Source organism: Heptranchias perlo, chromosome 4, assembly GCF_035084215.1.
Source record: "Heptranchias perlo isolate sHepPer1 chromosome 4, sHepPer1.hap1, whole genome shotgun sequence".
Lineage (NCBI taxonomy): Eukaryota > Metazoa > Chordata > Chondrichthyes > Hexanchiformes > Hexanchidae > Heptranchias > Heptranchias perlo.
In genome coordinates, this window is record NC_090328.1 from 495,202 (window position 1) to 521,075 (window position 25,874).

The window sequence follows — 25,874 nt, forward strand, 5'->3', positions numbered from 1 at the left end:
AATAAATCTCCTGCTACACTCTGATACACATTTTTTGAGCCTGTTACAGTTTGACAACAATCAGGGGACCCTCGTTCCTCCCAGGCTGGTGGGTAACGCTGCTCCCCTCTGAGGGGAATTTCTCTCCTTCTTGGGCCGGATACAAGGAGCAGCTCAATGTCCACTGGTCCTCTCACTTTGAGTAACCCACCTTCCTCTGTATTGCAGGCTCCCTAATCTCCCCTTCTCTATCGAAACTCTGCTTTGCGCTCCTCCCAACTCCCCTCTTCAATCCTTCTCACACCCCACGCTCACTCTCCCACACACACACATTCACTCACTCCCACACACCTCTACCCCTCTGGGTACTGCCACTCATTCTTGCCCAGGGTTCAAATCTGTGGAACTCCTCACCTCCCCCAGTCTTCCCTTCACCCAATAACCTACAGACTGTTAAACCCAAGCGGCTGCTACTTAAACATGACTCGATTTATCTTCTCCCTTTTACCCTTTCCAATACTGCTCCCTTGGACTATGGGCTTCACTCCCTCAACTCGGGTTCCCCACTAAACACAAATTATGGCAAAACAATCAAACATTAAAAATACACAAGAGGGCACAAAATCAACACCTGCTTTCGAATTTCAAATTTAACTTGAACCAAAAACACACAATTCCGGTCCCACCCCTGCCAATATCCCACCACCAACCTACCTTCTCCCCAGATCTTTCAACCCCACCTACCCACCATATCTCTCAATCCCACCCAACCATCATATCTCTCAACCCCACCTACCCACCATATCTCTCAATCCCACCCAACCATCATATCTCTCAACCCCACCTACCCACCAATCTCTCAATCCCACCCATCCATCATATCTCTCAACCCCACCTACCCACCAATCTCGCAATCCCACCCAACCATCATATCTTTCAACCCCACCTACCCACCAATCTCGCAATCCCACCCAACCATCATATCTCTCAACCCCACCTACCCACCAATCTCGCAATCCCACCCAACCATCATATCTCTCAACCCCACCTACCCACCAATCTCGCAATCCCACCCATCCATCATATCTCTCAACCCCACCTACCCACCAATCGCTCAATCCCACCCATCCATCATATCTCTCAACCCCACCTACCCACCAATCTCTCAATCCCACCCATCCCAAAACTAGGTGGGAATGTGAGTTGTGAGGAGGATGCAAAGAGGCTTCAAGGGGATATAGACAGGCTAAGTGAGTGGGCAAGAACATGGCAGATGGAATATAATGTTGAAAAATGTGAAGTTATCCACTTTGGTAGGAAAAACAGAAATGCAGAGTATTTTTTAAATGTTGAGAGATTGGGAAATGTTGATGTTCAAAGGGACCTGGGTGTCCTTGTACATGAGTTACTGAAAGCTAACATGTAGATGCAGCAAGCAATTAGGAAGGCAAAAAGCCTTTATTACAAGAGGATTTGAGTACAGGAGTAAAGATGTCTTACTGCAATTATATAGGGCCTTGGTGAGTATTGTGTACAATTTTGGTTTCCTTACCTAAGAAAGAATATACTTGCCATAGAGGGGGTGCAATGAAGGTTCACCCAGACTGATTCCTGGGATGGCGGGATTGTCATATGAGGAGAGACTGAGTAGACTCGGCCTGTATTCTCTGGAGTTTAGTAGAATGAGAGGTGATCTCATTGAAACATACAAAATTCTTACAGGGCTCGACAGGGTAGATGCAGGGAGGATGTTTCCCTTGGCTGGGGAGTCTAGAACCAGGGGTCACAGTCTCAGAATAAGGGGTCAGCCATTTAGGACTGAGATGAGGAGAAATTTCTTCACTCAGAGGGTGGTGAATCTTTGGAATTCTCTACCCCAGAGGGCTGTGGAGGCTCAGTCATTGAGTAATTCAAAACAGAGATTGATAGATTTCTAGATATTAAAGGCATCAAGGGATATGGGGAGAGTGCAGGGAAAAGGGGTTGAGGTAGAAGATCAGCCATGATCTTACTGAATAGCGGAGCAGCTAGAGGAGCTGGATGGCCTACTCCTGCTCCTATTTCTTATGTTCTTATCCATCATATCTCTCAACCCCACCTACCCACCATATCTCTCAACCCCACCTACCCACCATATCTCTCAACCCCACCTACCCACCATATCTCTCAACCCCACCTACCCACCATATCTCTCAACCCCACCTACCCACCATATCTCTCAACCCCACCTACCCACCATATCTCTCAACCCCACCTACCCACCATATCTCTCAACCCCACCTACCCACCATATCTCTCAACCCCACCTACCCACCATATCTCTCAACCCCACCTACCCACCATATCTCTCAACCCCACCTACCCACCATATCTCTCAACCCCACCTACCCACCATATCTCTCAACCCCACCTACCCACCATATCTCTCAACCCCACCTACCCACCATATCTCTCAACCCCACCTACCCACCATATCCTTCAACCCCATCTACCCACCTTCTCCCCATTGCACCTCTCTCCTGAAACCTTTGCTCCCATTGACACCGTCTGCTCCAATGGCCTTCCCTGGTAATTTATTCCACAACTCAATTATCCTCTGGGTATAAACCTTACCCTGACTTCCCTTTTTACTCTGGAATTCCTGTTTGTTAACCGAGATCCCCAGGTTTCCCCGCCCCATTAACCTGACCCACACATGCTACCTGTGCCCGGTGCCCATCTGCTGTTGGATTTTGTCCTGCCGTTCACTCAGATCCTGGAATTCCTCCGACATATTGTCTGTCGTGTCCCCATCACTCTGATTCTGGGCTTTTTTGGTGTCTGTCAAAGTGCTTCTGCTCAGACTTGTCCCTAAGGAGAAACGATCGTAAGTCTGGCCCTGTGGCTCCCTCAAACTCTCTTCACCTCGTTCCCATATGTGGTGTTCAGTAGGTCCGATGTTCTGCACCACCCGCTTCAGTGTTTTCAACCTCTGTCGGTACAGATCATGCAGCAGCACTGACATCATCTCCTCTCTATTGGGGCCTGAGAAACAAGACACAGGCTTCAGGATTCATCCTCAGTCCAGTCCAAGGTTCCATCACACAACCCCAACCCCAGAGTGTATCACCCACCCCCATCAACCCTACTAAAGGGGTATTCACCCCAAGCCCCAGAGTGTATCACCCATCCCCATCAACCCGACTAAAGGGGTATTCACCCCAACCCCCAGAGTGTATCACCCATCACCATCAATCCTACTAAAAGGGGATACCAACAGGTACGAGGTACTTGCCACCTGTATGGGAGCAAGGACTGCAGGGAGATTGGGTAAACTGACCATGGCACTGTGGTACAGGAGGCCATTCAAGTGGGGGGAGTGAAAAGGAATGTGGTAGTGGTAGGAGACAGTATAGTCAGGGAGATAAACACTGTTCTCTGCAGCCGCGACCGAGAGTCCCGAAGGCTGTGTTGCCTGCCTGGTGGCAGGGTTAAGGACCTCTCCTCACAGCTGGAAAAGAACTTTGTGCACGAGGGGGAGGATCCAGTTGTTCTGGTCCACGTCGGAACCAACAACATAGGTTTTTTTTATTATTCGTTCATGGGATGTGGGCGTCGCTGGCGAGGCCAGCATTTATTGCCCATCCCTAATTGCCCTGGAGAAGGTGGTGGTGAGCCGCCTTCTTGAACCGCTGCAGTCCGTGTGGTGACGGTTCTCCCACGGTGCTGTTAGGAAGGGAGTTCCAGGATTTTGACCCAGTGACAATGAAGGAACGGCGATATATTTCCAAGTCGGGATGGTGTGTGACTTGGAGGGTAGAACTAGAAATGAGGTTCTGCTGAGACAGTTTGAGGAGCTAGGGTCTAAATTAATAAGTAGAACCTCAAAGGTAATAATCTCTGGATCACTACCTGAGCCACGTGCAAATTGGCACAGTGACAAACAAATCAGAGAGTTAAATGTGTGTCTCAAAGAGTGGTGTGGGAGACAGGGGTTTTGATTCATGGGGCACTGGCACCTGTACTGGGGAAAGAGGGAGCTGTTCTGACAGGACGGGCTCCACTTAAACCGGGCTGAGGCCAGTGTCCTGGCGAATCGAATAACTAGGGCTGTAGATAGGGCTTTAAACTAAAAAGGTGGGGTGAGGGGTCAGGTGAGGGGAAATTTCGAAATCTAATGAGAAAAGTCAAGACAACAGAACAGTGTAGTGATTTGGGTAAAGATACGCAGAGTGTGGCAGGAAGGGGCAGAGAGTTTAACGGTAATAGTGCAACAAGTAAGGTCAAAGCAGGAAAAAATGGTAAAAAGTCAAAACTAAAGGCTCTTTATCTGAATGTACAGAGCATTCGTAACAAGATAGATGAATTAATTGCACAAATAGAGATAAATGGGTTTGATCTTATCGCCATTACAGAGACATGGTTGCAAAATGACCAGGGTTGGGAACTAAATATTCGAAGGTACATGACATTTAGAAAAGACAGGCAGAATGGAAAAGGAGTTGGGGGGAATAGCCCTAATAATAAAGGATGACATAAGGACAGTAGTGAGAAAGGATCTTGGCTCGGAAGGTCAGGAAGTAGAATCAGTATGAGTGGAAATAAGAAATGACAAGGGGCAGAAAACACTGGTGGAAGTAGTTTATAGGATCCCTAATAGTAGCTATACCATTGGACAGAGTATTAATCATGAAATAACGGGAGCTTGCAACAAAGGAAATGCAGTAATCATGGGGGACTTTAATTTGCATATAGACTGGGCCAATCAAATTGGCCAAGGTAGTTTGGTGGACGGGACCAAGGGAAGTCTAGATTAAACTGCATTTATTTCAATGCAAGAAGTCTGATGGGCAAGGCAGATGAACTCAGGGCATGGATGGGTACATGGGACTGGGATGTTATAGCTATTACTGAAACATGGCTAAGGGAGGGGCAGGACTGGCAGCTCAATGTTCCAGGGTACAGATGCTATAGGAAAGATAGAGCAGGAGGTAAGAGAGGAGGGGGAGTTGCGTTCTTGATTAGGGAGAACATCACGGCAGTAGTGAGAGGGGATATATCCGAGGGTTCGCCCACTGAGTCTATATGGGTAGAACTGAAAAATAAGAAGGGAGAGATCACTTTGATAGGATTGTACTACAGACCCCCAAATAGTCAACGGGAAATTGAGGAGCAAATATGTAAGGAGATTACAGACAGCTGCAAGAAAAATAGGGTGGTAATAGTAGGGGACTTTAACTTTCCCAACATTGACTGGGACAGCCATAGCATTAGGGGCTTGGATGGAGAGAAATTTGTTGAGTGTATTCAGGAGGAATTTCTCATTCAGTATGTGGATGGCCCGACTAGAGAGGGGGCAAAACTTGACCTCCTCTTGGGAAATAAGGAAGGGCAGGTGACAGAAGTGTTAGTGAGGGATCACTTTGGGACCAGTGATCATAATTCCATTAGTTTTAAGATAGCTATGGAGAAGGATAGGTCTGGCCCAAAAGTTAAAATTCTAAATTGGGGAAAGGCCAATTTTGATGGTATTAGACAGGAACTTTCAGAAGTTGATTGGGAGAGTCTGTTGGCAGGCAAAGGGACGTCTGGTAAGTGGGAGGCTTTCAAAAGTGTGTTAACCAGGGTTCAGGGTAAGCACATTCCTTATAAAGTGAAGGGCAAGGCTGGTAGAAGTAGGGAACCTTGGATGACTCGGGAGATTGAGGCACTAGTCAAAAAGAAGAAGGAGGCATATGACATGCATAGGCAGCTGGGATCAAGTGGATCCCTTGAAGAGTATAGAGATTGCCGGAGTAGAGTTAAGAGAGAAATCAGGAGGGCAAAAAGGGGATATGAGATTGCTTTGGCAGATCAGGCAAAGGTGAATCCAAAGACCTTCTACAAATACATAAAGGGCAAAAGGGTAACTAGGGAGAGAGTAGGGCCTCTTAAGGATCAACAAGGTCATCTATGTGCGGAACCACAAGAGATGGGTGAGATCCTGAATGAATATTTCACATCGGTATTTACGGTTGAGAAAGGCATGGATGTTAGGGAACTTGGGGAAATAAATAGTGATGTCTTGAGGAGTGTACATATTACAGAGAGGGAGGTGCTGGAAGTCTTAACGCGCATCAAGGTAGATAAATCTCCGGGACCTGATGAAATGTATCCCAGGACGTTATGGGAGGTTAGGGAGGAAATTGCGGGTCCCCTAGCAGAGATATTTGAATCATCCACCGCTACAGGTGAGGTGCCTGAAGATTGGAGGGGAGCAAATGTTGTGCCTTTGTTTAAGAAGGGCGGCAGGGAAAAGCCTGGGAACTACAGACCAGTGAGCCTGACATCTGTAGTGGGTAAGTTGTTAGAGGTTATTCTGAGGGACAGGATCTACAGGCATTTGGAGAGGCAGGGACTAATTAGGAACAGTCAGCATGGTTTTGTGAGAGGAAAATCATGTCTCACGAATTTGATTGAGTTTTTTGAAGGGGTAACCAAGAAGATAGATGAGGGCTGTGCAGTAGACGTGGTCTACATGGACTTCAGCAAAGCATTTGACAAGGTACCGCATGGTAGGTTGTTACATAAGGTTAAATCTCATGGGATCCAAGGTGAGGTAGCCAATTGGATACAAAATTGGCTTGACGACAGAAGACAGAGGGTGGTTGTAGAGGGTTGTTTTTCAAACTGGATGCCTGTGTCCAGCGGTGTGCCTCAGGGATTGGTGCTGGGTCCGCTGTTATTTGTTATTTATATTAATGATTTGGATGAGAATTTAGGAGGCATGGTTAGTAAGTTTGCAGATGACACCAAGATTGGTGGCATTGTGGACAGTGAAGAAGGTTATCTGGGATTGCAACGGGATCTTGATAAATTGGGCCAGTGGGCCGATGAATGGCAGATGGAGTTTAATTTAGATAAATGTGAGGTGATGCATTTTGGTAGATCGAATCGGGCCAGGACCTACTCCGTTAATGGTAGGGCGTTGGGGAGAGTTATAGAACAAAGAGATCTGGGAGTACAGATTCATAGCTCCTTGAAAGTGGAGTCACAGGTGGATAGGGTGGTGAAGAAGGCATTCAGCATGCTTGGTTTCATTGGTCAGAACATTGAATGCAGGAGTTGGGATGTCTTGTTGAAGTTGTACAGGGCATTGGTGAGGCCACACTTGGAGTACTGTGTACAGTTCTGGTCACCCTATTATAGAAAGGATATTATTAAACTAGAAAGAGTGCAGAAAAGATTTACTAGGATGCTACCGGGACTTGATGGTTTGACTTACAGGGAGAGGTTAGACAGACTGGGACTTTTTTCCCTGGAGAGCAGGAGGTTAAGGGGTGATCTTATCGAAGTCTATAAAATAATGAGGGGCATAGATAAGGTCGATAGTCAAAATCTTTTCCCAAAGGTAGGGGAGTCTATAACGAGGGGGCATAGATTTAAGGTGAGAGGGGAGAGATACAAAAGGGTCCAGAGGGGCAATTTTTTCACTCAAAGGGTGGTGAGTGTCTGGAACGAGCTGCCAGAGGCAGTAGTAGAGGCGGGTACAATTTTGTCTTTTAAAAAGCATTTGGACAGTTACATGGGTAAGATGGGTATAGAGGGATATGGGCCAAGTGCAGGCAATTGGGACTAGCTTAGTGGTATAAACTGGGCGACATGGACATGTTGGGCCGAAGGGCCTGTTTCCATGTTGTAACTTCTATGATTCTATAATATATTTGAGACAGTTTTCTAGAGCAGTAAGTCATGGAACCAATCAGGGAACAGGCTGTTTTAGATTTTGTATTATGTAATGTGATAGAGTTAATTAGTAATCTAACAGTAAAAGAACCCCTGTGGAAGAGTGATCATAATATGACAGAATTTCACATTGAGTTTGAAAGTAATGTACTTAAGTAAGAAACTAGAGTCTTAAACTTAAATAAAGCCAATTACATAGGCATGAGGGGCGAGTTGTCAAAGGTAGATTGGGAAATTAAATTAAAGGGTTTGACAGTTGAAAAGCAATAGCAAATATTTAAAGAAATATTCCAATATTCTCAACAAGTATACATTCCATTGAGAAATAAAAATTCCATGGGAAAAGTGATCCACCCGTGGCTAACTAAAGAAGTTAGAGAGAGTATTGGATTGAAAGAAGAGGCCTATAATGTTGCCAAGAAGAGTAATAAGCCTGGGGATTGGGAGAATTTTAGAAAAAAAGTATACCAAAAATAGAGGTAAATGAGAGTGAGGAACTTAAAACAATTAATATCACTAGTGAAAAAGTACTGGACAAACTAATGGGACAGAAAGGCAGAGTATTATTTAAATGGTGATAGATTGGGGAATGTTGATGTACAAAGGGACCTGGGTGTCCTTGTACACCAGTCACTGAAAGCTAACATGCAGGTGCAGCAAGCAATTAGGAAGGCAAATGATATGTTTGCCTTCATTGCAAGAGGATTTGAGTACAGGAGCAAGGATGTCTTACTGTAGTTATACAGAGCCTTGGTGAGACCACATCTGGAGTATTGTGTGCAGTTTTGGTCTCCTTACCTAAGAAAGGATACACTTGCCATAGAGGGGGTGCAGAAAGGTTCACCAGACTGATTCCTGGGATGGCAGGACTGTCGTACAAGGAGGGATTGGGTCGACTCGGCCTGTACTCACTCGAGTTTAGAAGAATGAAAGGGGATCTCATTGAAATGTATAAAATTCTGACAGGGCTAGACAGACTGAATGCAGGAAGAATGCTTCTCCTGGCTGGGGGGAGGTCCAGAACGAGGGGTCACAGTCTCAGGATACGGGGTAGGACATTTAGGACTGAGATGAAGAGAAAATTCTTCACTCAGAGGGTGGTGAACCTGTGGAATTCTCTACCACAGAAGGCTGTGGAGGCCAAGTCACTGGATATATTTAAGGAGGAGATGGATAGATTTCTAGACACAAAAGGCATCAAGGGGTATGGGGAGAGAGCAGGAATATGGTATTGAGATAGAGGATCAGCCATGATCATATTGAATGGCAGAGCAGGCTCAAAGGGCCGAATGGCCTATTCCTGCTCCTATTTTCTATGACTAAAAGACGACAAATCCCCTGGACCTGACGGCCTACATCCTAGGGTTCTAAAAGAGGTGGCTGCAGAGATAGTGGATGCATTGGTTACGATCTTCCAACATTCGAGATTCTGAAAAGTTCCCAGTGGACTGGAAGGTAGCAAATGTCACCCCGCTATTCAAGAAAGGAGGGAGAGAGAAAACAGGGAACTAAAGGCCAGTTAGCCTGACATTGGTTTTTGGAAAATGCTGGAATCCATTATTAAGGAAGTGGTAACAGGGCGCTTAGAACATCATAGTATGATTAGGCAGAGTCAACATGGTTTTATGAAAGGGAAATCGTGTTTGACAAATTTATTAGAGGTTTTTGAGGATATAACTCCTATTTTCTATGTTGTAACTAGCAGGGTAGATAAAGGGGAACCAGTGGGTGTAGTATATTTGGATTTTCAAAAGGCATTCGATAAGGTGCCACATAAAAGGTTGTTACACAAGGTAAGGGCTCATGGGGTTGGGGGTAATATATTAGCATGGATAGAGGATTGGTTAAAGGACAGAAAACAGAGAGTAGGGATAAACGGGTCATTCTCGGGTTGGCAGGTTGTGACTAGTGGGGTACCACAAGGATCGATGCTTGGGCCTCTGCTATTTACAATCTAAATTAATGACTTAGATGAAGGGACCGAGTGTAATGTATTTAAGTTTGCTGACGATACAAAGCTAGGTGGGAAAGTAAGCTGTGAGGAGGACACAAAGAGTCTGCAAAGGGATATAGACAGGTTAAGTGAGTGGGCGAGAAGGTGGCAGATGGAGTATAATGTGGGGAAATGTGAGGTTATTTACTTTGGTGGGAAGAATAGAAAAACAGAACATTTTTTAAATGGTGAGAAACTATTAAATGTTGGTGTTCAGAGAGACTTGGGTGTCCTCGTACAAGAAACACAAAAAGTTAGTATGCAGGTACGGCAAGCAATTAGGAAAGCAAATGGCATGTTGGCCTTTATTGGTACAGTTCTGGTCACCACATTACAGGAAAGATGTGATTGCACCAGAGAGGGTACAGAGGAGATTTGCAAGGATAGTGCCAGGACAGGAGAATTTTAGCTGTGAGGAAAGATTGGATAGGCTGGGGTTGTTCTCCTTGCAACAGAGGAGACTAAATGGTTACTTTTTAAATGGTAAAAAGTTAAAAACAGTGGATGTCCAAAGGGACTTAGTGGTACAGGTACATAGATCATTGAAGTGTCATGAACAGGTGCAGAAAATAATCAATAAGGCTAATGGAATGTTGGCCTTTATATCTAGAGGACTGGAGGACAAGGGGGCAGAAGTTATGCTGACATATTGGCCTTGGAGGGAGTGCAGCATCGGTTTACTAGAATGATACCCGGACTTCAAGGGTTAAGTTACGAGGAGAGATTACACAAATTGGGGTTGTATTCTCTCGAGGTTTCGAAGGTTAAGGGGTGGTCTGATCGAAGTTTATAAGATATTAAGGGGAACAGATAGGGTGGATAGAGAGAAACTATTTCCGCTGGTTGGGGATTTTAGGAGTAGGGGGCACAGTCTAAAAATTAGAGCCAGACCTTTCAGGAGTGAGATTAGAAAACATTTCTACACACAAAGGGTGGTAGAAGTTTGGAACTCTCTTCCACAAATGGCAATTGATACTAGCTCAATTGCTAAATTTAAATGTGCGATAGATAGCTTTTTGGCAAGCAAAGGTATTAAGGGATATGGGCCAAAGGCAGGTATATGGAGTTAGATCACAGATCAGCCATGATCATATCAAATGGCGGAGCAGGCACGAGGGGCTGAATGGCCTACTCCTGTTCCTATTTCTTATGTTCACCCAAACCCCCTAGAGTGTATACCCACCCCCAACAACCCTTGGTATAGAGGGGGCAGAATTCTTAAATTGCATACAGGAGAATTTTTTTCGCCAGCATATAGCAAGCCCAATGAGAGGGGGGGCAGTTCTGGATTTAGTTCTAGGAAATGAAGCTGGGCAGGTGGAAGGAGTATCAGTGGGAGAGAATTTTGTTGGTAGTGATCATAATAGTTAGTTTTAGCATAGTTATGGAAAAGGACAAAGACAGAGCAGGAGTAAAAGTTTTCAACTGGGGAAAGGCCAATTTTACTAAACTGAGAAGTGATTTAGCAGAAGTAAACTGGAAACAGCTACTTGAAGGTAAATCAGTGTCAGAGCATTGGGAGACATTCAAAGGGGAGATTCAAGGAGTTCAGAGTAAACATGTTCCCACAAAGAAAAAGGGAGGGGCTGCCAAATCTGGAGCCCCCTGGATGACAAGAAGCATTCAGGGTAAGATAAGGCAGAAAAAGAAAGCCTATGACACCAGGAACTCAATACTACAGAAAGCTTTGAGGAGTATATAATGTGGAGGGGTGAAGTTAAAAAGGAAATTAGGAAAGCAAAGAGAGGGCATGAAAAAATATTAGCAGGTAAAATAAAAAAAAAACCAAAGATGTTTTATAAATACATTAAGAGCAAGAGGATAACTAAGGAAAGAGTAGGGCCTATTAGAGACCAAAAAGGTAAATTATGTGTGGAGGTGGAAGATGTGGGTATGGTTCTTAATGAATACTTTGCATCTGTCTTCACAAAGGAGAGGGATGATGCAGGGATTGAAGTTAAGGAGGAGGAGTGTGAAATATTGGATGGGATAAACATAGTGAGAGAGGAAGTATTAAAGGGATTAGCATCTTTGAATGTAGATAAATCACCAGGACTGGATGAAATGTATCCCAGGCTGTTAAAAGAAGCCAGGGAGGAAATAGTGGAGGCTTTAACAATCATTTTCCAGATTTCACTGGATACAGGGGTAATGCCAGAGGATTGGAGGACTGCTAACATTGTACCGTTGTTTAAAAAGGGAGTGAAGGATAGACCGAGTAATTACAGGCCAGTCAGTCTAGCCTCGGTGGTGGGCAAATTATTGGAATCAATTCCGAGGGACAGGATAAACCGTCACTTAGAAAGGCACGGACTAATCAAGGACAGTCAGCACGGATTTGTTAAGGGGAGGTCGTGTCTGACTAACTTGATTGAATTTTTCGAGGAGATGACAAGGAGGATTGATGAGGGTAGCGCAATCGATGTAGTCTACATGGATTTTAGCAAGGCTTTTACCAAGGTCGTACATGGCAGATTGGTCAGAAATGTAAAGGCCCATGGGATCCAAGGGAATGTGGCAAATTGGATCCAAAATTGGCCCATGGCAGGAAGCAAAGGGTAATGGTCGACAGGTGATTTTGCGACTGGAAGGCTGTTTCCAGTGGGGTGCCGCAGGGCTCAGTACTGGGTCCCTTGCTTTTTGTGGTATACATTAATGATTTGGACTTAAACATAGGGGGCAAGATTAAGAAATTTGCGGATGACACAAAGATAGGCCGTGTGGTTGGTAGTGGAGGAAAGCTGTAGACTGCAGGAAGATATCAATGGATTGGTCAGATGGGCAGAAAAGTGGCAAATGGAGCTCAATCCAGAGAAGTGTGAGGTAATGCATTTGGGGAGGGCAAACAAGGCAAGAGAATACACAATAAATGGGAGGATACTGAGAGGTGTAGAGGAAGTGAGGGACCTTGGATTGCATGTGCACAGATCCCTGAAGGTAGCAGGACAGGTAGATAAGGTGGTTAAGAAGACATATGGAATGCTTTCCTTTGTTCGTCGAGGCACAGAATATAAGAGCAGGGAGGTTATGCTGGAACTGTATGAAACACTAGTTAGGCCACAGCTTGAGTACTGTGTATAGTTCTGGTCACCACATTACAGGAAGGATGTAATTGCACTGGAGAGGGTACAGAGGAGATTTACGAGGATGTTGCCAGGACTGGAGAATTTTAGCTCTGATGACAGTTTGGATAGGCTGGGGTTGTTTTCTTTGGAACAGAGGAGGCTGAGGGGTGATTTGATTGAGGTGTATAAAATTATGAAGGGCCGAGATAGAGTGGATAGGGAGGATCTATTTCAACTTAGCAGAGGGGTCAATAAGCAGGGGGCATAGATTTAAAGTGATTAGTAGAAGGATTAGAGCAGAAATTAGCAAAAAATGTTTCACCCAGAGGGTGGTGGGAGTCTGGAACTCACTGCCTGAGAGGGCGACAAAGGCAGAAACCCTCAACTCATTTAAAAAATACCTGGATGTGCACCTGAAGAGCCATGACCTGCAGGGCTACGGACCAAATGCAGGAAAGTGGGATTAGGCTGGGTGGCTCGTTTCTCAGCCGGCGTGGGCACGATGGGCCGAATGGCCTCCTTCTGTGCCGTAAATTTTCTATGATTCTAAAGGGGGATTCGCCCCCACCCCCCATCAATCCTGGGATAATTCAAGTGGTGAGATCAGGTGTGTTTTATTAATATAAATGGAGATAATTGCGATGGAGATAGGGGCGGGGCTGAGCGATAACACTAGGCTTTCCTCACCTCGCACTGTGCTGTGACGCAGGCGTTGCTGCAGAGCGTGATATTTGTCCCTCAGAGGCACCCGAACATCATCCACATCAGGAAAGGCCCTGACGAGGATTTCAGCCACCTGTAGCATGAGGTAGAAGGGCAGGGCAGATCAGGGCAGGGCAGGCTGAACACATCCGATAAGAACAGGACACATCATCAATTAATCAGGTCCCGCTGACCTCCCCTCCCCTCCCCCCCCAGCTTCTCTCTCTGCCCCCTCCCCCCACCAGGGTCTCTCTCTTTGCCCCCTACCCTCTCCCCCTCAGTCACTCCCTGCCCCCTCTCTCTATCCCCCTCCCCCAAGGGCTCTCTCTGCCCTTTCCCTTTCCCTCTCCCCTGCGGTCTCTCTCTGCCCTCTCCCTCTCCCCTGCGGTCTCTCTCTGCCCTCTCCCTCTCCCCTGCGGTCTCTCTCTGCCCTCTCCCTCTCCCCTGCGGTCTCTCTCTGCCCTCTCCCTCTCCCCTGCGGTCTCTCTCTGCCCTCTCCCTCTCCCCTGCGGTCTCTCTCTGCCCTCTCCCTCTCCCCTGCGGTCTCTCTCTGCCCTCTCCCTCTCCCCTGCGGTCTCTCTCTGCCCTCTCCCTCTCCCTCTCTCTGCCCTCTCCCCCATGGGCACTCTCTGGCCCTCTCCCTCTCCCCCAGGGGCGCTCTCTGGCCCTCTCCCTCTCCCCCAGGGGCGCTCTCTGGCCCTCTCCCTCTCCCCCAGGGGCGCTCTCTGGCCCTCTCCCTCTCCCCCAGGGGCGCTCTCTGGCCCTCTCCCTCCCCCCCAGGGGCGCTCTCTGGCCCTCTCCCTCCCCCCCAGGGGCGCTCTCTGGCCCTCTCCCTCCCCCCCAGGGGCGCTCTCTGGCCCTCTCCCTCTCCCCCAGGGGCGCTCTCTGGCCCTCTCCCTCTCCCCCAGGGGCGCTCTCTGGCCCTCTCCCTCTCCCCCAGGGGCGCTCTCTGGCCCTCTCCCTCTCCCCCAGGGGCGCTCTCTGGCCCTCTCCCTCTCCCCCAGGGGCGCTCTCTGGCCCTCTCCCTCTCCCCCAGGGGCGCTCTCTGGCCCTCTCCCTCTCCCCCAGGGGCGCTCTCTGGCCCTCTCCCTCTCCCCCAGGGGCGCTCTCTGGCCCTCTCCCTCTCCCCCAGGGGCGCTCTCTGGCCCTCTCCCTCTCCCCCAGGGGCGCTCTCTGGCCCTCTCCCTCCCCCCCAGGGGCGCTCTCTGGCCCTCTCCCTCTCCCCCAGGGGCGCTCTCTGGCCCTCTCCCTCTCCCCCAGGGGCGCTCTCTGGCCCTCTCCCTCTCCCCCAGGGGCGCTCTCTGGCCCTCTCCCTCTCCCCCAGGGGCGCTCTCTGGCCCTCTCCCTCTCCCCCAGGGGCGCTCTCTGGCCCTCTCCCTCTCCCCCAGGGGCGCTCTCTGGCCCTCTCCCTCTCCCCCAGGGGCGCTCTCTGGCCCTCTCCCTCTCCCCCAGGGGCGCTCTCTGGCCCTCTCCCTCTCCCCCAGGGGCGCTCTCTGGCCCTCTCCCTCTCCCCCAGGGGCGCTCTCTGGCCCTCTCCCTCTCCCCCAGGGGCGCTCTCTGGCCCTCTCCCTCTCCCCCAGGGGCGCTCTCTGGCCCTCTCCCTCTCCCCCAGGGGCGCTCTCTGGCCCTCTCCCTCTCCCCCAGGGGCGCTCTCTGGCCCTCTCCCTCTCCCCCAGGGGCGCTCTCTGGCCCTCTCCCTCTCCCCCAGGGGCGCTCTCTGGCCCTCTCCCTCTCCCCCAGGGGCGCTCTCTGGCCCTCTCCCTCTCCCCCAGGGGCGCTCTCTGGCCCTCTCCCTCTCCCCCAGGGGCGCTCTCTGGCCCTCTCCCTCTCCCCCAGGGGCGCTCTCTGGCCCTCTCCCTCTCCCCCAGGGGCGCTCTCTGGCCCTCTCCCTCTCCCCCAGGGGCGCTCTCTGGCCCTCTCCCTCTCCCCCAGGGGCGCTCTCTGGCCCTCTCCCCCTCCCCCTCCCCCAGGGGCTCTCTTTGCCCTCTCCCCTCTCCCCAGGGTCCGACAGTACACTTGCCACATTTTGTTCAGGTCTGTGCTCCTACCTTTCTGATTGGAGGCAGTTCACCAATCAAGCTGAGGATGACGTCCTGTACGAGCTCCTCTACATTCATGAACCGAGCGAAGGGCAGCATTCGACAGGCCCAGTCCAGGGAGGTCAGGCAATGGTCAACCACAGCAGCATCATACTCTGCACACACCTCATAATCCTAAGAACACATCAAACCCAGCAGTACTGCAGGTGTAATTCACAATCGCTAACTGGTCCACTCTCTAGCTAATTACTATCACTTAATTAGTCTGACCATTTTATATAAAAGAAACTTGCCACATGTACCACATTTTTCAAAATACAGAAGAAACCTTTGATTATTCTTATAGTCAATGAGCCACTGATGGGCCAGGGCGAGGAATTAAACTTCATTACCGGAGTGAAAATCCCAGACTATCAGGATAAGGCTGCGTTAACCTCTGACCCTCCAGCGCCCTGCCTGATAGGTGAGAGGTATTGTGGGACATCGTTCGACAGCAACTGAGAAAATCACCCACCAGGCTCTGCAGCACTCAGGCCCAGAGAGTGGGTTCTGGCAAGGAGGGGATTGTAATCTACTGGAGATAAAAGGGCGATCCGCCGGGGCCGGAGGGCGGGGAGGTGGCGATCCGCCGGGGTCGGAGGGCGGGGGGAGGCGGCGATCCGCCGGGGCCGGAGGAGGCGGCGATCCGCCGGGGCCGGAGGGCGGGGGGAGGTGGCGATCCGCCGGGGCCGGAGGGCGGGGAGGTGGCGATCCGCCGGGGCCGGAGGGCGGGGAGGTGGCGATCCGCCGGGGCCGGAGGGCGGGGAGACGGCGATCCGCCGGGGCCGGAGGGCGGGGAGGTGGCGATCCGCCGGGGCCGGAGGGCGGGGAGGTGGCGATCCGCCGGGGCCGGAGGGCGGGGAGACGGCGATCCGCCGGGGCCGGAGGGCGGGGAGGTGGCGATCCGCCGGGGCCGGAGGGCGGGGAGGTGGCGATCCGCCGGGGCCGGAGGGCGGGGAGGTGGCGATCCGCCGGGGCCGGAGGGCGGGGAGATGGAGATCCATTGGAACTGGAGGAAGGGGTGCCTTATAATCTACTGGGGCTGGAGAGGGGACTCTTGGAAGAGAGACTGCTAGTTGAGTGGTGACCACATACTTAGGCCAAGACTCAGTCCTCTGATCTGAAGGATCAGCCCTGTGGACCTTCTCTGCATCGCCTCTGACAATCACCAAACATCAAGCCCAACTCTCGTGCTGCAGCTCCAGGGGCTCAGTGGGTGTGTTGACCCTGTCACTCTCCTGGGCTGAACACACTGGAAGATGTGCTTAATCCAAGGCAGTCTCTGCCAGTGTCTGAGTTCCATCAAACAGGCATTGAGCTGGCAGCTACCAGAACACAACTTGGCACTTTGATAAACTGCAATTTAAAGAGCACAGATAAAGTACCACATAATAGACTTGTTAGCAAAATGGAAGCCCATGGGATTAAAGGGACAGTAGCAGATTGGATACAAAATTGCTTCGGGGACAAAATAGTGGTGAACGGTTGTTTTTCAGACTGGAGGGAAGTATACAGTGGTGTTCCCCAGGGGTCAGTATTAGCACCACGGCTCTTTTTGATATATATTAATGACCTGGACTTGGGTATATAGGATATAATTTCAAGGTTTGCAGATGACAGTAAACTCAGAAATGTAGTAAATAATATGGAGGATAGTAACAGACTTCAGGAGGACAGAGACAGACTGGTGAAATGGGCAGATACATGGCAGATGAAATTTAACGCAGAGAAGTGTGAAGTGATACATTTTGGTAGGAAGAATAAGTAGAGGCAATATAAACTAAATGGTACAATTTTAAAGGGGGTTCAGGAACAGAGAGACATGTATGTAATAAATTGGATAGCATGGGGGTGAGGGATAGAATACTTGAGCCTGATCTTCAGTTGCTTCCGAGCCTTTATTCACAGAGATTTCCCTTACCCTTGATAAGCTCTCATATAAATAGATATGAGAGTCCCCAATTGATACCCACCACCTGAATACAATTAACACTAATTGATATAAATCATATGAAAACAATTAACATCTGTAGGTGCACATACACAAATCTTTGAAGGTGGCAGGACAAGTTGAGACAGCTGTCAAAAAAAGCATATGGGATCCTGGGCTTTATTAATAGAGGCACAGAGTACAAAATCAAAGAAGTTATACTAAACCTTTATAAAACACTGGTTAGGCCTCAGCTGGAGTATTGTGTTCAATTCTGGGCATCACACTTTAGGAAGGATGTCAAAGCCTTAGAGAGGGTGCAGAAGAGATTTACTAGAATGGTACCAGGGATGAGGGACTTCAGTTACATGGATAGACTGGAGAATCTGGGGTTGCTCTTACAGCAGAGAAGGTTAAGGGGAGATTTGATAGAGGTGTTCAAAATCATTAACGCTTTTGATAGAGTAAATAAGGAGAAACTGTTTGAAACAGTGGAGACAGGTCGGTAACCAGCTTTAAGGTGATCAGCAAAAGAGCCAGAGGCGAGATGAGGAAACATTTTTTACGCAGCGAGTTGTGATGATCTGGAATGCGCTGCCTGAAAGGGCGGTGGGAGCAGATTCAATAATAACTTTCAGAAGGGAATTGGAGAAATACTTGAAGGGGAAAGATTTACAGGGCTATGGGGAAAGAGCAGGGGAAATGGGACTAAATGGATAGATCTGTCAAAGAGCCAGTACGGGCACGATGGGCCGAATAGCCTCCTCCTGCGCTGTACCAACTGTGATATCATGGTTTTCCTGAATAGATACCAATATTTTCATAGCTTTGATAATCTGCACCATTGTCCAGTCCAAGAGCTGGAGTAAGTACCTGGGGGGATCTGGTGTTGTCTCTGGCCATTTGGTACTTGCGACAGCTCTCGCTCAGCTGCTCACGGACATGGAACATCCAGCACAATCCACAGAGGTCTCGAAATGAGCCTGTCGGGAAAAGACACAATCAGTCTTACACAGTCAACCTCCAGCCCGCACCGTGACAGCTTAGCACAGCTTCGAAACAATCCCCCTCACCCCACCCTATCCCTCGGCCCCTCGCCCTGTCCCTCCCGCCCTACTCCTCCCGCCCTACTCCTCGGCCCCTCGCCCTGTCCCTCCCGCCCTACTCCTCGGCTCCTCGCCCTGCCCCTCCCGCCCTACTCCTCGGCTCCTCGCCCTGCCCCTCCCGCCCTACTCCTCCCGCCCTACTCCTCGGCTCCTCGCCCTGCCCCTCCCGCCCTACTCCTCGGCTCCTCGCCCTGCCCCTCCCGCCCTACTCCTCGGCTCCTCGCCCTGCCCCTCCCGCCCTACTCCTCCCGCCCTACTCCTCGGACTCTCGCCCTGCCCCTCCCGCCCTACTCCTCCCGCCCTACTCCTCGGCTCCTCGCCCTGCCCCTCCCGCCCTACTCCTCGGCTCCTCGCCCTGCCCCTCCCGCCCTACTCCTCGGCCCCTCGCCCTGCCCCTCCCGCCCTACTCCTCGGCCCCTCGCCCTGCTCCTCCCGCCCTACTCCTCGGACTCTCGCCCTGCCCCTCCCGCCCTACTCCTCCCGCCCTACTCCTCGGCTCCTCGCCCTGCCCCTCCCGCCCTACTCCTCGGCCCCTCGCCCTGCTCCTCCCGCCCTACTCCTCGGACTCTCGCCCTGCCCCTCCCGCCCTACTCCTCGGCTCCTCGCCCTGCCCCTCCCGCCCTACTCCTCGGACTCTCGCCCTGCCCCTCCCGCCCTACTCCTCGGCCCCTCGCCCTGCCCCTCCCGCCCTACTCCTCGGACTCTCGCCCTGCCCCTCCCGCCCTACTCCTCGGCTCCTCGCCCTGCCCCTCCCGCCCTACTCCTCCCGCCCGACTCCTCGGACTCTCGCCCTGCCCCTCCCGCCCTGCTCCTCAGCCCCTCGCCCTACCCCTTGGCCCCTCGCCCTGCCCCTCCCGCCCTACTCCTCGGCTCCTCGCCCTGCCCCTCCCACCCTACTCCTCGGCTCCTCGCCCTGCCCCTCCCGCCCTACTCCTCCCGCCCTACTCCTCGGACTCTCGCCCTGCCCCTCCCGCCCTGCTCCTCGGCCCCTCGCCCTACCCCTTGGCCCCTCGCCCTGCCCCTCCCACCCTACTCCTCGGCCCCTCGCCCTGCCCCTCGGCCCCTCGCCCGGCCCCTCCCGCCCTACTCCTCGGCCCCTCGCCCTGCCCCTCGGCCCCTCGCCCTGCCCCTCGGCCCCTCGCCCTGCCCCTCGGCCCCTCGCCCTGCCCCTCGGCCCCTCGCCCTGCCCCTCGGCCCCTCGCCCTGCCCCTCGGCCCCTCGCCCTGCCCCTCGGCCCCTCGCCCTGCCCCTCGGCCCCTCGCCCTGCCCCTCCCGCCCTACTCCTCGGCCCCTCGCCCTGCCCCTCCCGCCGTGCCCCTCGGCCTCCTGCCCTGTACTCCCGCCCGCGCCCTTCCACGAGATGATCCAGAGAACGAGTGTTCAAATCCCACCACAGCAGTTTGAGAATTTCGATTTTGTTTAAAAATTTGGAATTAAAAAGCTGGAATCAGGAAAAGTGACCATGAAGCTATTGGATTGTCGTAAAAACCCAACTGGTTCACTAAAGTTCCTCAAGGAACTAAACCTGCCGACCTTACCCGGTCTGGGCCTTTTTGTGACGCCAGTCCCACACCAACAGGGTTGACTCTTAACTGCCCTCTGAAGTGGCCCAGCAAACCCCTCTGATTAATTCAGGGAAAGCAGGGATGAGCAATAAATACTGGCCTTGCCAACAATGCCCACATCCTGAAAATGAATCTGGTCTCAGGCAGGCTGGTGGTAGGTGAGACTCTTCATCCTTGAGTTAGGGAGGGTTCCTGCTCCTGACTGTGCTCCCAGTGACCCCTGGAGCTGCAGATCGGGCTCGGGCTCGGCTGGGACTCCCCCCCTGAAGAGTAAATACTCTGTTGACACTCCTATCTGGGCTCACTGTGGTGAGGTGTCAGAGGACTGCTGGTGTCCATGGAAACCACTAGCAAGGGGCAGTGTCTCCAGGGGAGGAGAGAGAAGTGAGAGAACCAAGGAGTTCACGTGAGTGCTAGAGCTGATTTACTCACCTATTACCCTGACGGAGATCAGATCAGAAGTGCCATCACCTCCAGCTCCCGGCCTGAAGAAGCTGCTCCTAGCTTTACCGTAACGCAGCAGTGAGTCAGGGAATGGACAGAGCGGTGGGAGGCCAGCCTTCCCTCTGATCTAACAGCAACAAACGTACAGATGTATCAGACACTGGAGCCGCCGGCAGATCAAACATGTAAAGCATCACCCCTCAATCTTACAGCTTACCCCAGCAGTGGGATTGTAGAGACAGAATCTCCAAGCTGAGATTCTACTCCTTCACCAAGTGGCTCAATCAACTGCACCAGTCCCTCTGTCACTGCCCACCCCCATCAGGTAAGACAGGGCACCAGCACCCAGTGGGAATCAGAACACCTGAAGGGAGTTTGGCTCAAGCAAGAACTAAGGAACATCTCGGCAAGAATGGCTACCAGGCAAGGGGTAATCGAGTAGTGGGACAAGTTATCAGGTAAAGATATCAAAATCGGTAATATAAAGGAGTCAGGAGAGAGAGAGACGATGGAGGGACACAATGAGGTGGGGTTGAGGAATAGGGAGAAGATGGGTATGGATATGGGGAGAAGGTGGGGTTGAGGGATATGGGGAGAAGGTGGGTGGGGTTGAGAGATACGGGGAGAAGGTGGATAGATGGGGTTGAGGGATATGGGGAGAAGGTGGGTGGGGTTGAGAGATACGGGGAGAAGGTGGGGTTGAGGGATATGAGGAGAAGGCGGGTGGGTGGGGTTGAGAGATATCGGGAGAAGATGACCTAATGGCCTCTTACTTCTCAGAAAAGATTCAATTTGATCAGAGATTAAAGACCACACCAGCAGAGACTGGAACTGCACCTCTCTCGTTAGAAGTGTCCTCTTGCCCGTCCCTCTCAGCCTGATTTACCTTGTTCATGATCTTTCGACTATATCGGAGCTTGGTGATGTACCAGTGCGCTGCCGGGAGGGAGCAGCGGGCGGCCCTGAAGAGAAGAAGGACTCGCTGAAGGACCCCAGAGACGTTTTGCCGGGCAGCTCTCTCGATGGATAACCCAGGATCCTCTCCACCACCCTGAGGATGAAAGAGACTGACCGTTAATTCCATAACTGGGTAAAATCTGCAATTGGATTTGCGAGTACAAATAACGAAGGTGGGTGAGATCCAAGCTGGAGAGCTCGTCACAAACCACACACTGGAGGTTTCTCCTAAACCTCACAACATCAGACACGCTCATCCTCCTCCTCGCAGTCTCGCAGTGGTAAAACCCAACCCTCAGTCTTCCATTGCAGCTCAGTCTTCCCCACATCTCAGTGTGGCGGCTGGGGCCGGAGCTGTGGGGTCAGACATGCGGACTTCCGGACACTCCCCAGCACCAGAGGCAGCGCAGCCCGTCTGGGGCTGGAGCACTGGGGACCGGGGATGCAGAGCTGGAAAAGGGCCTGGGGTCCAGGCACTGGTCAGTGTGAGAGAGGGGCTGAGAGCACTGATTTGGTGCGTGGACGGAATGATTAAGTGCGCGGCACAGAACAGACTGCAGCGCGGCCGCGCACGCACGCAGCTTAGAGGGAACAGTGGTGGGAGGGTGAAGTTTTCTGTTCAACCAACACACTTTGTGAGATTGGGTTATTCGGTGGTGCCCTGGCAGTGCTGGGGGCTGACGGTGGTGCCCTGGCAGTGCTGGGGGCTGACGGTGGTGCCCTGGCAGTGCTGGGGGCTGACGGTGGTGCCCTGGCAGTGCTGGGGGCTGACGGTGGTGCCCTGGCAGTGCTGGGGGCTGACGGTCTGAGTGTCCCAGTTTTAAATCTGAATGAGGAGTATCGCTGTGCTGGGAGAACCAGCGGATGCAGAGCCCGAGATTCAATGAGAAGGAGGAATTAAAGGAAATTAGTATTAGTAAAAAAAATAGCACTGGAGAAATTAATGGGACTGAAAGCCGATAAATCCCCAGGACCTGATAATCTGCATCCCAGAGTACTAAAAGAGGTAGCCATGGAAATAGTGGATGCATTAGTTGTCAACTTCCAAAATTCTATAGATTATGGAACAATTCCTGCAGATTGGAGGGTGGCAAATGTAACCCCACTATTTAAAAAAGGAGGGAGAGAAAACAGGGAACTACAGACCAGTTAGCCTAACATCAGTAGTAGGGAAAATGCTAGAGTCTATTATAAAGGATGTGATAACAGGACACTTCGAAAATATCAATGAGATTAAACAAAGTCAACATGGATTTATGAAAGGGAAATCATGTTTGACAAACCTACTGTAGTTTTTTGACGATGTAACTGGTAGGATAGATAGGGGAGAACCAGTGGATGTGGTGTATTTGGATTTTCAGAAGGCCTTTGATAAAGTCCCACATAAGAGGTTAGTGTGCAAAATTAAAGTACATGGGATTGGGGGGAATATTCTGGCACGGATTGAAAATTGGTTAACAGACAGGAAACAGAGAGTAGGAATAAATGGGTCTTTTTCCGGGTGGCAGGCAGTGACCAGTGGGGTACCGCAGGGATCAGTGCTTGGGCCCCAGCTATTCACAATATATATCAATGATTTGGATGAGGGAACCAAATGTAATATTTCCAAGTTTGCTGATGACACAAAACTAGGTGGGATTGTGAGATGTGAGGAGGATGCAAAGAGGCTTCAAGGCGATTTAGACAAGTTGAGTGAGTGGGCAAATACATGGCAGATGCAGTATAATGTGGATAAATGTGAAGTTATCTGCTTCAGAAGGAAAAACAGAAAAGCCGAGTATTATTTAAATGGTGATAGATTGGGGAATGTTGATGTACAAAGGGACCTGGGTGTCCTTGTACACCAGTCACTGAAAGCAAACATGAAGGTGCAGCAAGCAGTTAGGAAGGCAAATGGTATGTTGGCCTTCATTGCAAGAGGATTTGAGTACAGGAACAGGGGTGTCTTACTGCAGTTATACAGGGCCTTGGTGAGGCCACACCTGGAGTATTGTGTGCAGTTTTGGTCTCCTCACCTAAGAAAGGATATACTTGCCATAGAGGGAGTGCAGCGAAGGTTTACCAGACTGATTCCTGGGATGGCAGGACTGTCATATGAGGAGAGATTGGGTCGACTCGGCCTGTATTCACTCGAATTTAGAAGAATGAGAGGGGATCTCATTGAAACATATAAAATTCTGACAGGGCGAGACAGGCTGGATGCAGGGAGGATCTTTCCCCTGGCTGGGGGGTCCAGAACGAGGGGTCACAGTCTCAGGATACGGGGTAGGACATTTAGGACTGAGATGAGGAGAAATTTCTTCACTCAGAGGGTGGTGAACCTGTGGAATTCTCTACCACAGAAGGCTGTGGAGGCCAAGTCACTGGATATATTTAAGAAGGAGCCAGATAGATTTCTAGACACAAAAGGCATCAAGGGGTATGGGGAGAGAGCGGGAATATGGTATTGAGATAGAGGATCAGCCATGATCATAGTGAATGGCAGAGCAGGCTTGAAGGGCCGAATGGCCTACTCCTGCTCCTATTTTCTATGTTTCTATGTTTACCTGGGCTGGACTGCAGTGTAGAGCCGTGGTCTCGTGGGCTCCAAAGGAACAACGTGAACTGCATTTTATCAGTAGGCCCCGCGGTGCGTTGGGTACCTGTTCCCCATCAGTGGAACTCTTACCTTCCACTGCCTCGCTCTGACTCCCAGGGGCTGTTTCCCCTGGCTGGAGAGTCTAGAACTAGGGGGCAAAGTCTCAGGGATAAGGGGTCGGCCATTTAAGACTGAGATGAGGAGGAATTTCTTCACTCGAAGGGTTGTGAATCTTTGGACTTCTCTATCCCAGAGGGCTGTGGATGCTGAGTTATTGAGTATATTCAAGGCTGAGATCGATAGATTTTTGGACTCTCGGGGAATCAAGGGATATGGGGATCGGGCGGGAAAGTGGAGTTGAGGTCGAAGATCAGCCATGATCTTATTGAATGGTGGAACAGGCTCGAGGGGCCGAATGGCCTACTCCTGCTCCTATTTCTAATGTTCTTAGGTTCCACCGAGCTCCCCAGGCTCCTACTGTCCATGGACTTTTGATCACTGAACAACTACCTCTTGATTTATCACATCATCTTTCCTGGTCTGTTCATCCTGGCTCTTGTTGCGCACGACAAGCCTTGCCACTGGACCTTGTTTTCATAACAAGACACGTGGTAATCTGCCCAAGGGTGAAATACAGCGTGCGGGGGGGAGGGGGGGGGGGGGGGACGCAGCCGAGGTATTAGTCACTGTCAACAGACATCCACCAATATCCAGGGTCCCTGGAATCTCGGGCTCTGCATCCGCTGGTTCTCAGCACAGCGATACTCCTCATTCAGATTTAAAACTGGGACACTCAGACCATCAGCCCCCAGCACTGCCAGGGCACCACCATCAGCCCCCAGCACTGCCAGGGCACCACCATCAGCCCCCAGCACTGCCAGGGCACCACCATCAGCCCCCAGCACTGCCAGGGCACCACCATCAGCCCCCAGCACTGCCAGGGCACCACCATCAGCCCCCAGCACTGCCAGGGCACCACCGTCAGCCCCCAGCACTGCCAGGGCACCACCGTCAGCCCCCAGCACTGCCAGGGCACCACCGTCAGCCCCCAGCACTGCCAGGGCACCACCGTCAGTCCCCAGCACTGCCAGGGCACCACCGTCAGCCCCCAGCACTGCCAGGGCACCACCGTCAGCCCCCAGCACTGCCAGGGCACCACCGTCAGCCCCCAGCACTGCCAGGGCACCACCGAATAACCCAATCTCACAAAGTGTGTTGGTTGAACAGAAAACTTCACCCTCCCACCACTGTTCCCTCTAAGCTGCGTGCGTGCGCGGCCGCGCTGCAGTCTGTTCTGTGCCGCGCACTTAATCATTCCGTCCACGCACCAAATCAGTGCTCTCAGCCCCTCTCTCACACTGACCAGTGCCCGGACCCCAGGCCCTTCTCCAGCTCTGCCTCCCTGGTCCGCAGTGTTCCAGCCCCAGGCGGACTGCTCTGCCTCTGGTGCTGCGGAGCGTCCGAGTGTCCGGCCCCAACTGCCACGCTGTTTACCGCGTTGCTAGGAAATTCAGTCAGCGAGCTGCTAATTGGCTGCACGGAAACCAGACCAGGAAGTAAAAGTCAAAACCAATGCGTTTGTCAATGACCAATCACAGACCGGATCTATTCACCCACCCAATCAATCAGTGACCAGGCACCTCCACCCAATCAATCAGTGACCAGGCACCTCCACCCAATCAATCAGTGACCAGGCACCTCCACCCAATCAATCAGTGACCAGGCACCTCCACCCAATCAATCAGTGACCAGGCACCTCCACCCAATCAATCA

The 25,874-nt window shown here is 51.2% G+C and overlaps 1 protein-coding gene across 1 annotated transcript in view; it reads right to left on the reverse strand.

The window, feature by feature from the left end:
* Positions 1-25,874, reverse strand: part of cplane1 (ciliogenesis and planar polarity effector 1) — a 211,492-nt gene that overhangs the window by 112,409 nt on the left and 73,209 nt on the right. Inside the window, exons 20-25 of the mRNA XM_067982079.1 lie at positions 21,453-21,617; positions 20,555-20,693; positions 18,325-18,434; positions 15,492-15,656; positions 13,429-13,537; positions 2,682-3,003 (exon numbers count right to left, since the gene is read on the reverse strand). Of these exons, the coding sequence (XP_067838180.1) occupies positions 2,682-3,003; positions 13,429-13,537; positions 15,492-15,656; positions 18,325-18,434; positions 20,555-20,693; positions 21,453-21,617 (1,010 nt within the window). The remainder of the gene's footprint in view (positions 1-2,681; positions 3,004-13,428; positions 13,538-15,491; positions 15,657-18,324; positions 18,435-20,554; positions 20,694-21,452; positions 21,618-25,874) is intronic.